The following is a 17,924-nucleotide window of genomic DNA, read 5'->3' as shown; positions in this document are numbered from 1 at the left end:
GTAGGTTAAATCCTATATGTACTTAATAGTTTGAATTATTTATTCTTGATATTTTGGAAATAAGAGGCACCGTATTGGTCAATTAATATCGAACGAAACAATTGTAATAGTTTACATTGTTAAGAAACGAATATAGCTTTGGATATATTTCTGTAGAGCTTACACGCGGTGTCTTATAATCTGTAAGATTTGCAGACTCAACGGACACATTTTTAGATCGCTAAGCGAAACAATGGAACCAAGGAATTGGGGGGGTTAAAAGCATAATAGAAAGGAAAAAATATTTTTTGGGGGGCGGGTTTGTACCACCAAAGTTTTTTACAACTTTCATCATCATACCCTTTTGCATACAATTTTTTTTAATGGAAAAACCATATAAATATAGTTAAATCATCCCCTTCAAATTGATATAACAAAATATTGAAATAAAAAACAAAATTTTTTTTCCCCTAAATATTAACCCCCATTATTTTTTCATACAAATAAAAGTATTTGTACAAAATACAAAAAACCCCTGTTTAAAGTTTGAAAATTTTTAAATTTTTATTTTTTAAAATTTTAAAAAATTAATTTTTTTAAAAAAATAAAAAGGGGGCTATTTATGATTCCCCCAAGGGTTGTTTTGAGGACAACTTTTCCGGGAATTTAAAATTATATTTAGTTTTTAAAAAAACTTTTATTACTGTAAATTTCATAATCTAAGCCTTACCGCCAAAATTATTTTTGGGAAATGACTTGACCCTTTTCTTTTGGGACACTTAAATCTTTTTTGGGGGAAAAAGGAAATCAAAATAAATTCTGACCAGACAACAAGTAGTGGATGTCATGATCAGTTTAGACGACACCTTTGTTGTCTGAACTAGCTGTATGGGTAGATGCAGTACAGGTGTTTGCTATTTGACTTCCAGGAAGGTGGTGCAAAAACCGACGTTCCTGTTATCGGGGAGGATGCTTTGTTGAAATATTTTGAACAATCTAATCTGGTACAAACATTCTCGGGACGTGATGCAAAGAAGAAAAAGTTTAAGTTGATAAGAGGGCTTGTTTTTCTGTCTATTTTGTTATGTTTTATTTAGAATGATGTTGTAAAGGTGTCAATATAAAAATTAACTATCTAAAACTCGTGTGCATTTGAAAACATGAAACGTTGCATCCTTTTTTTTCTAGCGGATGCGCAAAGATATCTTTTTGTTTGCTGATTTATGAACTGCAATATATTTGTGCTTAATCGAAAAAGAATAACAACAAACATGAATTTGTTGAACATATTTATACTGAAAAAAAATCACGAGTATATTTACTTTTCGAACCTCTTCAAATAGCATACATTCAAGAAAATGATTATAGGTTAATGGACCATTGGTTTCTAAATACCGAAGTTTTTTTGCAGCACTTGCGTAACGGTAAGCGTTTAATCATTGCAGCGTAATGAAACTCTTGATAGGTTGATGAATAGAAGAAAAATACTCGATTCAAGCTAGGAACAATCAAATAACTCACAAGTTTGCTGTTTTGAACTTTCTTCCGATATCTCTCAGAAATAAGGGATTATTTTTGCTTGCATAACATAGTACCGACATACAAAGTGATCTTAGTTTTGATATTAGACTTACTGCCATTTATAAGAAACTACTGTCGTAACGCATGTCATTTTTGTAATTTAGCCTTTTATACTGTCTTTATACTGTAATCTAACACATCTTACCTTCGATCTATAAGTATAAAAAAGGGAAAGGAATATCACTGAAAGGTAAATGGCTTTTTTAACACACTGATTAGTTATACCAATTTTCTTCGTTTAAAAAAATGTGTTATAACATTGTAAAATATATATTAAATGAATCTAAACACAATAATTGTATTTTTTTTCTTTAGACTTAGAGAACGTCTTTCATACATAAGCACAACTAAAACAAAATGTTATAAATTATGTGTAGCGTAAATGTTATATATTAGAACTTCATGTATTCATATAAAATAAATAACCTTTATCTACAATGAACTTTTGTTTGGTTTGTTTTACATTTTCCTGAATGACTTAATTTGAATGGTTATGCAAAATAGAGATTTGAAAATTATCATTGAATCAAATAATCGGCATCATAAATGTACATTATAGTCAGATTAACAGTATATTTGATTTTATGATTAGTATACATATAACCCGATACATACATAATCGAACATATAGCTCTTTTAAAATCAGTTATAAGGTGCCTATTAATAGCATTCAAATACTTTTACTAAAATTTTGCAAATAAAAGAGCGTTATAAAAGAAAACAAAAGATATTAAAAAATTAATAAATAAAAAAAAAAAATAAAATATTTGAACACCAGAACAGAAAAGGAAATATTAATTATGCCTTAAACACGATTATACGATAAAAAGACAATTCTTCACATTCGACAGCATATTTATCTACCTGAGAAAGAATAAAGAAATGTTTGAGGTAAAAATATGTCTCTTTGTAGACGACATGTTTTTCCTTAAAAACATTCTACTTTCTGGATTTTTTCTGCCAAGTAACGCCCGCCTTTTTTTTATCCAGTATAGAGAGAACACACAATAAGAAATAATTAGATGGTAAAATAGTTTTTTTTATCTAGAAGTTGTATGTCAATTTTACATTTAAAAAGTTTTTGCTGACTACCAACTTTCCGAAGACAAAGCAGAAAGCGAGTTCTTGAATGTGTGAAGTTTTTTACTGATAGTCTCGAAAAATTAATTTTGATGAATGTCTTGTTGAAAAAGATGAATTTGTGCGCAGTTTGGCTTCTTATCATTGTAGACGAAAAGGCACCCAAGTAGAAACCGATCATTGGGTTCTGCATACCGGAAATTTTTTATGAACTACCTACGTCATTGCAAACCATACTGTTGAAATGTTGATGCCTTAAAAAACGACATTTATTAACTTACAGTTTTTTTTTCTGTTCGAGTAGAGACTTGTAGACGGATTTCATAATCAGGATAATGCTTTATTTGTAAACTGAACTTCATTTGAATGTGTTTTCCTTGAAAGATAAATTAGTGCTTTACAAGAATAATAGATTAATAATATTATCTGCCCATTGCAAAATTTGGAAGTTTTAGTGTGTTTCTACACATTTTCTGCTTTAGAAACTTGTCGAAATATTTTTGTTCAAGTTATTAGTTAAATTCGACCTTCTGAGAAGATTTTTGATTTTGCTTATTTCTTCACTTAATATTACATTAAGTAGGTCAGATAATTTTATTCTGAAAAGGACTATATAGTAAAGTAAAAAAAAAAAAAAAAAAAAAAAAAAAAAACACTGTCAGTTTTAGATTCCTTTGTAATGTGTTGAAAAGTCAGATGGCAGACGTATTATATTACTACTTGTTCGTATAAATCGTAATGGGATATTGTAACAATAAGATAAGTATAAATACGATATGAAAAACCTACCTTGTGATTGACTTCCTCATATATAATATTGCAAAATAACATCATTGCTTAAACTACTCACTGATTATAGTGCATACTTATAAACAAATAATTCATTTTAACATTTTAATTCCTTGTAAGATAAAACAGTGATTAAATCTCACTCTTTGGAATTAATGCAGAATAATTTTGGGCGTTTAAGATTAATGGTCAGCCTCAAACTATTTAATTGTATTGACACTTTAGAATTTGTGTTTTTTTATATTAAAAATTGTGATAAAAAGGGTAAGGAAATAGCAAAACATGAGTGCATTGTACCTACATTTTGTATGCGACTTCTGGAATTATTATATATCATTTAGGATAGAATGCAATGACACTAAAACTTTATAAATTGAATGCCAGTCTAGCTTCAACCATATTTTTATAATTCTGGTAACTATACCAATCTACATTATATATAAGCTTTTAATTCTAAATTTCATCATTTGATAATCTAACTCCTAAAATATAACCATTTAAGATTCATATTGTTTTAGTGTTACATCATAGCAAAGTTCTGTAATAAGGTGCATCAAGACATATGGTATTTCTCAAAGTGAGAAGTGTGTCAGTACTGCAGTGTAACGGAATTTATGATGGTTGTACAGCTCTCGTATGTTAACATATGTCACCCATTTATCTTGTTTCATACATTTAACACTTCATCACAGCTGCTAACTCTTTACTTTTTTAAATTGAAAAACATTGCTTTGCATAACGTTTAGCGGTATTTTTTAGCCTGAAGATAACTTATAGTGAAAGTTATTTTTCCGCTAACTTATAAAAAGTATATAAGTACTACCTTGCATACCTGAGAACAAGTTGTATTGATCTTTTTAATACATTTTCGTACCTCAAATAAGTCAGATAATTCATGTCTCCGACTGATCATTCAATACATTAGGGTTGTAATCCTTAGACATTAAATACTATTTTACTATATTAAATAATGTACCTTTTCAATTAAAGTTTTGGAACTGTCGTTAAAGAATTTTCGGGATATCACGATAAAAGTTTGAAGTTAGTTCGCCAACCGTATAGAACCTGGTCAAACTGTATGGAAGTGCAGGATGGCATGGTTTTATACTGGTGGCAAAGGCTAAACACATCCGATTCCAACTGTGTAAGAGTAACTACCATGGAATGCGAAAGCAGTCAGTATGATGTTTGTATCAATATTAACAATATTTCGCCAAAGTTTTCCCGCGTAATTGGGGCATTTATTTATCATCTCATCATCATCACTAGTGATGGTCCGATTGTCGCCGCTATCCGATTATAGATTGGTATGTTGATAATGTCGCCGACATCGATTGTGGTCGAACAGAATCGATTGTCGCTTAGTGTTAATTTTTTGAATATTGAAGGACCCGCTACCCGTGATAACTTGGACATGGCTAAAGTTGTGTGCAAGCTTTGTGGTAAAGGATATGCAAATAAAGGTGCCCGACCCGTATTAATTAAAATCGGATTCTGATACTGTATTTTACTGTAACAAATCTTCGTTACTCTGTCCATTTACAATGTTAAATGGTAAATTTAAAAGGCTTTCTAAACTGATATTTACCATGACGCCGTTTATGGTATAGCGATTCTGTTATTAAAAAATGAAATAAAACAATTAAATTTTTTTATGTGAAATGGTAACTTACATTTTTATTCCTGATCATGCATATTACATTAATTTATTAATCACATAGATACATTTTATCAATTATTGGTAGCAGTAATTAGTTTATTATAATTTATATGACCATGAATAGTTCCCACAGGAATAGGAACCCTGAATCTCAAACTTTCCTTAGTTTAACAATATTTATTTTAGCTCGATTGTGAAATAGGCACTTAAATAAAAACTTTATTTTTGATTAAATAAGTAAATGCTGGCAACAGGGACACATGATTTTTCTGAATATGAATAAGAAGATCATTACATGTATGTAAACTGTGTCCTGACTGAAGAATTTGTATTTTGTAATAAGTTAAATAGACAATTAGATAAAAACATTAATTTATATTAAATAAAAGTTATAATGATTTCTATTTTCTAGTTAGTAATGCTGGAAAACATTCAGTCCGATTATTCCGATTAATTGATCGGAGAGCCTGTCCGATTGTTCCGATTAATCGATTATGAGTTTGTCTCCCGATTCCCAACACTATCAACAACAACATCATCACCATCGTCATATAATCTTCACCTTTCTTCAACGTTCATAACTGAGCAAGGTCTATCTCTGCATGATATAGAAAGTTTTTTTTCTCAATATATTTATATACAAATGCACAAGTATCAAGTACATATGGCTCTGTTAAATCACTTGTACAATAACATCATCGTTCTTTAAAAAAAACTTCGTACATATTAGTACAAAGAAGCATGCTGTTTTAAGGTATAAATAACATTTTATAATTTTAGGTGTTTCTAAAAGCAGATTTTGCTTTGATTTTTAAGCAATTAACTCTTCTCTTCAACGAATATGTTAAAATTACTTTTCTTTGTTTTCCTTTAATCAAATACCTGTATAACTGTTTGAAAATGCGATACCTTGGAATAAACATTTCACAAGAATGTAAATACATTTTGTAAATGGTTGAACACGTTAACTTTGTGAAAACACGACCTTTATCTGTATAATTCTTGTTATTCGTTTGTATATTTGTTGTACAGATATAGCAAAATATCTTTTTTGTTGACGGTATTTTTAAGCATAGCAAAGTATTTCATTTTATTTTTAATAATATGTTAACTTGTAAAAACTTGCTACATCGCACAAATCACTGAATTCGAAATGATAGGAATCCCAAATCAGACACGGATGAATATTTTTGTTAATAAAATCTTCAAGATATTTTAATCAGTATTCTATGAAAATAAACAACTGAAAAATTTCTTCATGGAAGTCTTCCTTCAAAGATACTAATTCAACAAACACATCTAAATTGGTAAAGATAAAAGTAAGTGTGAAATAAGTTAAAGGAAATTTTAAACAATTAAATTTTTTTGGTAAAGCAGCTTTTTAAAAAGGTCATTTTTTAACCCCATATAAAAAAAAGGGGATCCCGGGAAAAAGATAATAAAATTTTTTTTAAAACAAATACAAACGACTTTTCTTCAACTTTTCAATTTTTTAATCATTTAAACCAAATAACAAGGTTTTATACTGATTTGGTTTTTGATTAAAATTTTTAAAATCAACTGATTTTTTTAAAAGAAATAAAAATTTGAGGGAAAAACGGGGTCCATAAAAGACGTCCAAAACGACAAAAAGGTTCAATTTGATTTTAGCCTTTTTTGGCGGGGAAAGGGGAAATTCGCTCCCCTCCACGCCTTCTAGCCCCCGGCTTTAAGGGATTGTTCAACATTTAAAACCCGATAATTTTTTAATAAGGGAAATGCTTTATATTGGAATTTAAAATGTTAGGGAAATTTTTCCCGCTCGCTTTCTGGGAAAATTTTCGCGGGGTGAATTTAAGAAAATTTGGGGTTTGTAAATACAACATGTTCTGTTTTATGTGGGAAAATTTTTTTTCCCGCTGTTAGGTTTTAAGGGGGATTTATACCTAAAAATTGAAAGGGGTTATTTAATTGCCTTGATATATTCTCACCCTAAATTTATTTTACTATGGTTTAAGGGCACTTTTTCTAAATTTTTAAACCCAAATATCAAAACACATTTTTTTGAAATTTTATTAACATTAACCCCAAAACCCCCCAGGGCCCCAAAAGGGTAAAAAAAAAACCCGTTTTTTGTAAAAGTACATATCCCCTCTTTTCACTTGTTAGATTAAATGATTATACATCCCAAAGTTGAATAATGTAATTAACAAATTGCAATGGGGATTGTTATAATAAATAAAATTGTTTACAGACTTTATAGCTTCAAACATAAGTTGTGTGAAATGAGAATCTTTAACAAAACCATTTCTAAATTATTTATCGTTAAAAAGTTTTTACAATAGCCAATGTAATATAAGCAGAATGTCGTGATAGGTAATTAACTTTAACGCAAATAAATACTTTAAGATTTGGACATATACATTTGTTTTTTTATATATTTGTAACTGAAAATGAACTTTCAATAGTCTTTTTGAACTCATACCTGTACTTAAAGTGTCTCTGCCATTGCCAGAATTGATACAACAAAATTTGTCAATCAGCTTAGCTAAATAGGGAGAGCATTGACTGTTCGCTTATTGGATTCGATCTGCATTAAAATTGATCTGCTGAAGCCACCGATGCTTATCAGTGCGTGAAAAATTTGCATTTTCCATTGTTTTATTTGAATAGATATATAACACCTGCAAATTTGCAACCAATTGTTTCTTAATTGTTTTTTTTTCAATGTCACATGGGGTTTTAGCATTAAATTTTTTGGAAACAATAATCTTAAGGATCAGAATAATATTAGAAGAACACTGACAAGTTGAATGTCAGTACTGTGCAGTGTAATGTAACAAATGATGGTTGTACATAATTTTTATGTTAACACATGTCACCCATTTATCTTGTATACATCTAATTACGTACAAACAGCTTTTATTCTTTTGTTTTTAATTAAAAATCTATTTCTTTCATTAAGTATTGCAATTATTAATTTTTTGCCTACGTAAATAAAACATAAATCACTTTCGGGGAGCTATACTTTTCACATTTTTTTTCCATATATACTTCGTATAAGAATATAGTTATTGATATTTAATAGAATCAGCAGATTAATCAATCTAATTTCTTTGTTGTTGTTTTATTATTCCGATCAATTATAACACCTAAAATTGCCATAAACAGTTATACAGCATGACACCGAATTAACCTCGACTTTTCTAATATCATGCTAATATCATATCGTAGAATCTTTGATCTAAACCTGTATTCACCGCCTTGACAGGATAAGGTTGAAATAAGTGTTTTTTATATTTTGTTACAATCAAATACCTGTATCTCTCTGTAAATTAGGTATGTATATCTTAAAACAGATCTTGATCTGAACTTTGTACTTTTATTTAAACATTGAGTAAGTGGTTCTCTTGGGTTAAAGTGAGAAAAAGTGTGTGTGTTTTGCGAAATCGCGATATATTGCTCCTGTGTATCTAAGTGATTTATTGTATCCGTTTTATTATTGCGTTTTTATTGCAAGATTTCGGACGTATATAAATATGCCGGTAAGCATAACCGTTGTATTATATATGCACATTTTGAATAATGTACGTTATCACCTTTAACATTTTAAAACTGGTAATTTGTTCCTACATGACTATTTTTTACATATTATGTTCTCTTATAAAATGATTTGCGCTAGAGGTGCTTTTTTCGCAGAAATGACAATGTTGAGGAGATGTTTTCACATATTTATGCTTCTGTTTCTAAATCTTCTTTGCAACCACACAGACATTTGTCTATAAGATGAAATTGATATGTAATTTCATAAACCAGTATGAATATTTATAAAGAGAAAAGCTTTTTAATATCGACTCGAAGGAGCTCTAAAATCTTCGTTCAGACGAGTGCATAAAAATATATTAAGCAGGAAAATAAAATCTCATTTTGTCACTAACGGTGAATAATTCATTATAATTGCTTTGAATACACGCATTGCATGTCACTGAAGAAAAGCAATTCATTAATTAGATAACAAAAATATTACAGCATCCCTGTAACCATTTGATGAATTCAGGATAAATAGAAGGATTTGCAAAAAAAAACCAACAGCATATTACCAACACTCATACTGTTGGCGGTAGATGAGAATATAAAACATATTAAACGTTTTAGTATGCAGAAATATCAATGCTAAATTATGTTTTATAGTTCTTGTAATTTGTCTTTATGGTTGTTATTGCCAAACAACTTCTACTTTGAAGAATCTATTTCAAGCTTAGACACAAAAAGATTACAGCCTATGTAATGGAGATGTGTGATCTGATTTTATTGACGAAGAAAAAGAGATGCTTTTAACTCTAAAGTTTTGATATCTGCTATTGAAACACTATCTTTAGACTCTAGTCTCTCGTTTTTTTAGTGTTCAGCAACAATATAAATATTTAATTTCGTCATAACCTTTATAACGAATATAAACAATTTATTAATTATGAATGTGAGTATTTAATATCAGTGGTTTTATCATTGCCAGAAGTAATAAAACGGAATGTGTCCTCCCGCTTAGCTCAATATGTAGGGTTTTTTTATTTGTAATTCAGGGAATCCTCGGACGAGGCAAAATATCTCTATACAATGTGTCAAAATGCAATTTTGTCGTTTCTGATTCACAAATCATGTGAGGCTATAAGTAAAAATAAATCATCATACATTACGTGAGTTTTCCTATTTCATGTAACTGCTAATAGATCATCTAAAAATTTATTAATTTATGAATCTAAGTATTCATTATTATACAATATTCTTTGAATAAAATAAAACAATACTAGTATAGGGCTAGCGATTGTTCTAGTATACATAAAAGTGAATAGGTCATATTTGTAAGTGTTTAATTGAAAGCTGTACATGTACGTTATGTAAAAACCTTAAGAAAGAGATGTTTCTACATAAAATACAATGTCATTGAAATGAAAGAAAATGCGTTCGATTATATTCTCTATAACGTACAAGACACTAAATGGAACCTTTAAAAATATAATACAGCTTCGGTTATTTTCTTATTAAAACAAACACAAAAAACTTGTATCAAATTTTCAAGTTTTGTACAACAGCTATCTAAAGGTGTACTGGTTAACTTGTACTAATAGATTGCCAGTGCTCAGAAAATTTTCCTTGTTATTTTTAAGAGTTATCACATAAATGCTGTTTACGTCAATTAGGAACAATCTTTAACAACGTTAAATCTTCAAATATTGCAGAAATGCCACGTTACATTCAGTAAACATTGGATAGGGATTTAAAACTGTCAGAATGAATTTCTCCGTACATTCCAATTACACCGTCTTCTGAAATAGTCTTGGAGCCGTTCTGTAATTTCCCTATTTCAGATTAAAAGTCGTTGCTAGGTCACACAGCTGTTGCTTTGTAAATAAATGATTCAGTAAGTTATTGTGATATTTGTTTCATAAAGGAAATTAAATAATTTTTCTTTAAACTAATATATACCAACGAAAGGATGTATGGGAAGAAATATATTCACAATGCTTTTAATCATCGTTTTAATAATAAATTTAAAATAACCGTACATGTGGGGATTTTCTCATAACTTAGTGTTGACCTTTGAACAATCGTACCAGAGTGTTCTAATTTTATCTTTCTCTGTCTTAAAGATTTCAGCAGAGTAATTAGAGGGAGGGAAACGCTTGATTGTAAATTAATTATTTTAGCGAATAGTTGAGGTCTGAATGATTACATAACAAAAGATGAACTTTATTCGCAGGCACTAGGTGAACTTTTTGTTTACAAGATTTTACGTTGTCTTGTTTTATGAGTTTTGTAGTGTAATGGATTAAGATTCATGAAGGCATTTACTACTTCCTCAATCGTACTAATGAGGTGGTCTGACCCATCACATTCAGTAGTAGTGAAAGTGTATATATAACAGGATTTAATCGTTGCTAAATTACAAGGAATAAACATGCTATAATGTATAATGAATTGAGGTATTTGTAAGTATTTCATATATACGTTTTAAACAATAACAAAAATAACAAAACACAAAAGTCAATTGTTATGTAGAAGACAAAATATCGAAAGCCAAAAAAAATGCGTTTGTTTTTATGTTTAATGAAATTATTATATATTTTTAAATTAAATAAAACTTCCATTTTTGTTTTATTTAATATTCATTTTTTCTCTTCTCGTTTACATCTTTACTTAAAGATTGTAATGTACAAAAATCACAAAATGTCCATTTTAGTTATTATTTATGGCGGAAAAGCTATTTGTTTTTTCCGGTACAGGTTAAAGTCTCTCAAATTCAGTTTCATATGAAAATTGACTTTTCTGTCCCAAAAGAGCTCAAAATATTAATGTTTAATACTCAGAAAGCTACTAACATTAACATTAGTAAATATGAATAAATAAATAAATAAATAAATAAATAAATAAATAAAAAGTAATGAAAAGTAGAAAAATGCAATGCTTTGAGGTTTATTCTGCTAAATTATTTGACCACTATTGTTATTAAGATTGTTGTAATTAAAGATCCTCATTAGTATAATTGTTTAGAATAATAACTGCTTTAGTTTTCGTTAAAGGCACATAATGCCGCAGAACCAAAATATTTTTTCTTCTTTAGAAAGGGTTCGCATGGAATTTATAATGTATAAATAATGGATTTAGAGCATGTTAGTAGCTTGTTACCTGAAGAAAATAGCAATAAATGTAACAATCATTGTCATAAAAGTACCAAAATTTTAACAAATTAGTATTTTGACTTCCAATCAAAATAACTGTACTTATTGCAAAACAGAAACAGATGAAAAAGATGGTTCAGCTAATTGACCAATAAGTAACGTTTAGCATAATTTCAGAGGTATAATGGGCCTTTAATTATGTAGCCAGAATGTATTGATATCTTAAGCCGTCCAGGGAATTTTATAAAGTACATTAATTTACATAGTGATAAACGTTAATCCATGCTTCGATCAAGGTTCATAAACTATTAAATACATTAAGTTTAATAAAGATAGTACACTATTAAAAGTATGTCAGCCTAAACGTCAAGGGGTCTTTAAGACATGCCTTCTGATGAATAGATACGCTAATTTAATGCGCAATGTCATTGAAAATGAAAGAAGGAAATGCGATAAAACGGGCAATAAATTAAAACCCAAGCGGTCAGTTATTCCATTGATGTCCAAAGATCAGATGTAAACAAGATCAAAAGCCAATCAATTTAGGCCTGCTAGGATACTACTTATTACCTATAGCTTAATGGACTTTTTTTACACTTAACTAATATACAAGTTGCAAGCATTTATGACCGAATAATTCAATTTGTAGAAGAAAGCAAATAAAATGTCACTGAAACAGAAATATGTATGCGGATATTAATTTACATGCAATTACAAAGGACGTTTCAGAAATTTATAATGAATGGAAAATTGTTGTGCTATGAGGAAAAAGAACAGTGTAAATAGAACTTGTAGAAAGAAACAGAGTATAAATGTATGAGAAAAAAACGGTAATAATGTTAAAATATATGCGGAAATTAATATACTAATATATGCCATAATTTCTAAATAAATATTATATTACAAGAAAAAGTGAACATTTGCCAAAGGTACAGCGGTAAACACGGACATTTATTTCAAATAAAAAATGAAAGTATCTTTATGTGGGGTCTGCAATTATAACGGCTAAATGCGTTATCTTTAAGGCGTTTACAATAACTCAGGAGTGTGTACATGTGTCCGCCATCAATGTCAGAAGTAATGGAATTTAATGACATTTATTTGTTACAACTATGGTTAAAGATAGAAACATAAAGGAGTCTTCTTTATTAAGACAGTATATTTTTCAACGCGAAAAGAAACATAAAGGAATCTTCTTTAGTAAAGACAGAGTATTTTTTTCAACGTGAAACCTCCGTTTGGATATATTATGTTCAACCTGTATTTCAGTGATTGTGTTTACACTTCTCATGTCGGACTAATATTTCCTATACATATAAATTCATGACATTCCATTCATGGCGAAAACGACATTTGTATATTCGTGAACTTAATTAGTTTTCATTCCGTTGATAAGTAAATGTGTAGACAGCAGATGCAAGTTTTTTTGGTGGAATATTGGAGCTTGAAGGAAGATACGATTTCTGTTTAGTATCTGTTTACGATATAGGATAAACGTAGGTAAAATGATATAAACAAATTATCTTAAAGCATGATGTTTCAATAGTTGTTGTCTTTTTTAAATTATAAATGGTTGAATGCAATTTTATTTACTAGTCTATAAAATTTAAACAGTTTTCAATGTATTGTCTTCATTCTCACATTTAAATGATATGATATCTTCTACGAGTAATCAAATGTGTTTTTTTCCTAGATTGGGTTAAAATCGTAAAAATATTAGCTACAATATGTTGTTATTTGAGATAATTTTATCAACATATCTGATAACATATACTGGACTATTTTACCAGTTTTAACGATATTATCGGCTTCGCGCTTTTTTTCTTGATATATAATATTCCAAAAAAGCAGCTGCTGCTATATAAACAAATCTTCTGATGATTTCCCTAATAAAATAAATAAATAGTAAAAAAAGAAAACATTTAAGATCACTCAATGAGGAAACATTGAAAATGCTACAGGCTCGATTTGTTTAAGCCTGTAAAGGAAACGGCATTGGTATATCTGCAAGCTACCGTCCACTCACCCTAGCACTGCAGACCATAAAAATGGTGTTTTACTTTAAAAAACCGCTTATTTGTTCAAAACTGCAGTCTTCTCAATTCAACGCATGAATGACTGTTTAATGATTTGTGATTTTTGTATTTTCAGGTCATAAAATATCATTATGACTGGCTTAGAGGTTGCTAACACCTCCATCTATATAGATGTCCTGAACGGCGAAAGTTTCACAAATTTTTCTACAAACGGTACTTCCGTGAATTTGACATTCATACCCACGATGAAAGACAATTCAGTGAACTCTCTTTGTGACGAGGCGTCTCAAAACACGTCCATGTGCAATAAAAAAGGACTGGGCATCAGTCTGTCTACGCCGATCCTCATGAATTCTGCAGGAATTTTAGGAAACTTTGTGGCCCTTGTTGTTCTATACACAGCGCGAAGAGAAATGAAGAAGACAATGTTTTATGTTCTGCTTTGTGGACTAGCAGGAACAGACCTTCTCGGTCAATTAATGACTGGACCAATTGCAATTATTGTGTACGCAAATAATCTCAAATGGGTTGGAGGCGATCCATTGTGTAAATATCACGGATATTTCATGGTTTGTTTTGGTATGATTACTCCATTACTCGTCTGCTGCCTGTCAATAGAACGTGTCACTGCACTTCGTTTCCCGTATTATTATGAAAGATCAGTGACTAAAAAGAGAGTGGTAGGAATTATTCTGTCATGTTGGGCTTTTGTGTTGATATTCTGCTGCATGCCTTTCATTGGATTCGGAAGTTATGCGCACCAGTTTCCGGGCTCTTGGTGCTTTCTTAATTTCCATAGGGAGAGTGTCAGTGATGAAGCTTACGCATATACTTATGCTTTTATCAACGTTATAATAATATCAGTTATTATCATAGGAAACTCGTGTGTTATGATAACGTTAGTACAGATGAAAAAGAGAAAATTAACAAGTTCACCGTCAACTGAGAGGCGTAATGGGAATCATAGAAAATCAAAACTAAAAGTCGAGGAGGAAACCCAAATGATCTGGTTCCTGTTTGCAATAACTATAGTCTTTACAACGTGCTGGTTTCCACTTAATGTAAGTGTATCTTTCTAACACGCTTCAAACCGTTCCCCTATCAAAAAGATAGGACAATTAATATTATTATTACACAATATATGCAGAGCATAAAAAAAGAATGCTAAAATGCGTATGACGTAAATTGTGATGTCAATAAACCAAATGACGTCAGAAAATGTACTTCTGTGCTAAATGTAGTTCAATATGTTTTTATCAGTTCTCAACAAAAATTGAAACAGAATTCAATTTTCGTGCGTTGCTTTACTGGCTGGTTTTTTAAACAATCTTTGCAAAACAACAAAAAAACTATTTTATTATCTAAAATTTGGCGACATTATTAGAACTTATTATGAATACGTTTTACATGAATAAATGTAGTTAAAATTCTTTACTCTAGTTAATATTCTTTACTCTAGTTAATATTCTTTAATAATGTGTTATTTCTTAGAATGGTAGTTTAAGTGCGCTTCTTAGTTTCTTTTTTAATTGCATATACACATGCATAACATATAGTTACATGTAGCACTTGATGTCATTTGCGTGATCGAAAATTTGAATTAGACAGACCAAGACCTCTTTTTATGTCTTACATTTATCATAGATTCACCGAAGAAAACGTTTCTATATTGAGCACGAAAATAAAAAAAAATACTTCAAACCTGCAAGCGATATTATCTTCATTGTAATGATTTCTTTACTTTTTAAAACAGTACAGCTCATTTACCCAATCTAAAATCAAGTAATAATATTTGACAGATATTGGAGGTTTATTTCTTATTCCATCGATTGGCAGACATTATCTTTTTTTCACGTCATACAGCTTATCAGTGTCCTCATTAAAAAGATAATCTCATTACTGTGAATGACAGTTTTTATTGATTTAGCAATTTTGTTTTGATAAAACTCTGGTCGATGGAACAAGTGGTCCATTCATCCGTATGCAGCTAATCACTATTACCTAAAGTAATGAAAAAGCTCTAAAGCGTGTTATTATTATACCTTAATAAAACAGAAATAATTGTTTATATTAAGTTCAAGTATTTGATTGAATATATCATTGAAATGTCAAGGTTTACGCCTTTAATTGCAGTTCCTTACAGATAGGAATGTTGTTTTAAATCATTTCGTACTTATACTGTATTTAAGTTATGTTTTAATGTGAAATGTCATATAACAAGACAGGTTGGTAGCTTATATATTATTATGCTATGAATGTTATCGTAAATTCCGAAGATAGTATTAGTATTTTTAGAGTAGGCTTCTGTAATTAAGTTTGATAAGAATAAAGGTTTATTTTTCTTTACAATAATCGTGTGAAATGTTCAAAAGAAAATCCTCAAAGAAAAAATGTTTGCAATGGTGTTACCTTATGTAGAGCATATAATTGTTATCATTTTAATGAATTAAATGAATTAATTCAGAATATTAATTAGAGAGTTTATAGTTTTTATTTTTTTTTCAGATCCACATTCTCATAAATCAGGTAACTGGGAGAATCAACTATCCTGCTGACCTTATTGGAGTTCGTCTGGCCAGTATAAATGTCATACTTGACCCATGGCTTTACATTCTTCTCAGAAAGTCCGTAATTGTCAAAGCTTTCAGATTCATTAAAAACCTTTTTTCGAAAGAAAACAACTTCTCACCTAAGAAGAGCAGCCGGTACATAACAAACTATAGTCAGAATCAAATCCAGAAAGGATCTTTACATGAACGTGATGACAGAGAGGGTCATGAACTTAGGGCAATTGATCAATCGTGTAACCATGTGAAAGAACTTGATAAGTGCAGCTCGTGTTTAGATACGAGCAGTTCCGCGAGTAGTGTGGAGTCAGATTCCGATATGGAAAGACATTATTTGAAACAAGAGCGGAAACGTTCAAGATATTCAGATTCCGGTCTGACCTATCAAAAACAGCACTCGTACGAAAGTTGTAATGGAACGGTGAAGCATGAGAATAGCAATTCTGTTATAAACACCAGAAAGACAAGCCTACCAGCGAGAATTTCCAGAAACTAGGAATTTTAATCATTCCTTTTGTTTATTCTTACATGTTATAATGGATGAGTTGCAGGCAATTCACAGATTAAAGTTGAACAACACTAAAGGATTTAAAATGTGCTGTACTTTACATTTTTTCTATCTAGGGCATTGTTGTTTAATTGCCATGTCTGGATGAATGAAGATACCATTTTTCTTCTACAATTTTTCTTATGTGATAACTGCAAATTAAACGTATCTTTCTGTATGCGTGAAAATAACGTAGAAACTCTTATGACTTGATTTAAGCATTCACTGATATTATTATTATTATTTTCCGACTCTCGTTACATTTTACATAATTATATTGTCGTTTTACAAGTAAATAGAATGAAATCATATCAGTGTTTATTTGTTTGTATATATTTATTATTTAAGTAATATAATTTCATGCTACAATGTTTTATATTCAACAAATAATGATACTTACTTAGTGTGTATTATTATATAAGTTAACATATTATTTATTTAGGTGCGATTGTGAAGAAAGCTTGTACATATTTGAAATACACTAAAACCTGTCACCTGTAACCAACTTGTACGATCCAAGGGTTGAGAGGAAGACACACCTACCACTTTCCCATCACCCCGATTAAATACATGTATGGAAGGTGGTCACCGTATCATCAAATTGTTCCGTAATCTATGTTGAAAGAATATAAAATTTCACGATGAGTCAATGATTCACAAATGCTCTCTTTCAATATCATTTCTACTGTTAGTGTGTGAACATTCTTTTAGAAGAAAAATACCTCTTATTTTGGTACTAGTATATATTATTATAATACCTTGCAAATTATTACAAAATACTCTTGATAAAACATTAACCTCTTAGTATATGCTAATGAAATATATTTTATTTTTGAAATAAATGCCTTTTTTAAACATTGAACATATTTTGAGCTAAAAAGTATATATTAGTCCTAATCATGCAGGAACTGAAAGCGATTAGCCTTTGGCACATGTTAAGTGCCAGGACTGTCTGCACATCCATTCGTGCAGATATTGTTAGTAGCTCAAATTTTGTACTTTGATTTTGAAATCCCTTAAACTTTGAAT

At 29.9% G+C, this 17,924-nt stretch overlaps 1 protein-coding gene across 11 annotated transcripts in view; it reads left to right on the top strand.

The window, feature by feature from the left end:
* Nucleotides 1-17,212, top strand: part of LOC132719719 (prostaglandin E2 receptor EP2 subtype-like) — a 50,415-nt gene extending 33,203 nt beyond the window's left edge. For 6 of the 11 annotated variants that reach the window (XM_060703565.1, XM_060703562.1, XM_060703568.1 and 3 more), the window contains exons 2-3: nt 13,897-14,842; nt 16,287-17,212. In XM_060703565.1, the coding sequence (XP_060559548.1) occupies nt 13,913-14,842; nt 16,287-16,844 (1,488 nt within the window). In that variant the 5' untranslated portion in view covers nt 13,897-13,912 and the 3' untranslated portion in view covers nt 16,845-17,212. The other 5 variants (XM_060703558.1, XM_060703567.1, XM_060703559.1 and 2 more) reach the window with 5 other exon arrangements.
* Nucleotides 17,213-17,924: the final 712 nt, after the last annotated feature.

The sequence above is a fragment of the Ruditapes philippinarum genome, unplaced genomic scaffold (genome assembly GCF_026571515.1).
Source record: "Ruditapes philippinarum isolate M1 unplaced genomic scaffold, ASM2657151v2 ctg2458_1_1_1_1, whole genome shotgun sequence".
In the NCBI taxonomy this organism is placed as follows: domain Eukaryota; kingdom Metazoa; phylum Mollusca; class Bivalvia; order Venerida; family Veneridae; genus Ruditapes; species Ruditapes philippinarum.
Note: the sequence above shows the minus strand (reverse complement) of the source record. Positions and strands in the feature narration are given on the sequence as shown.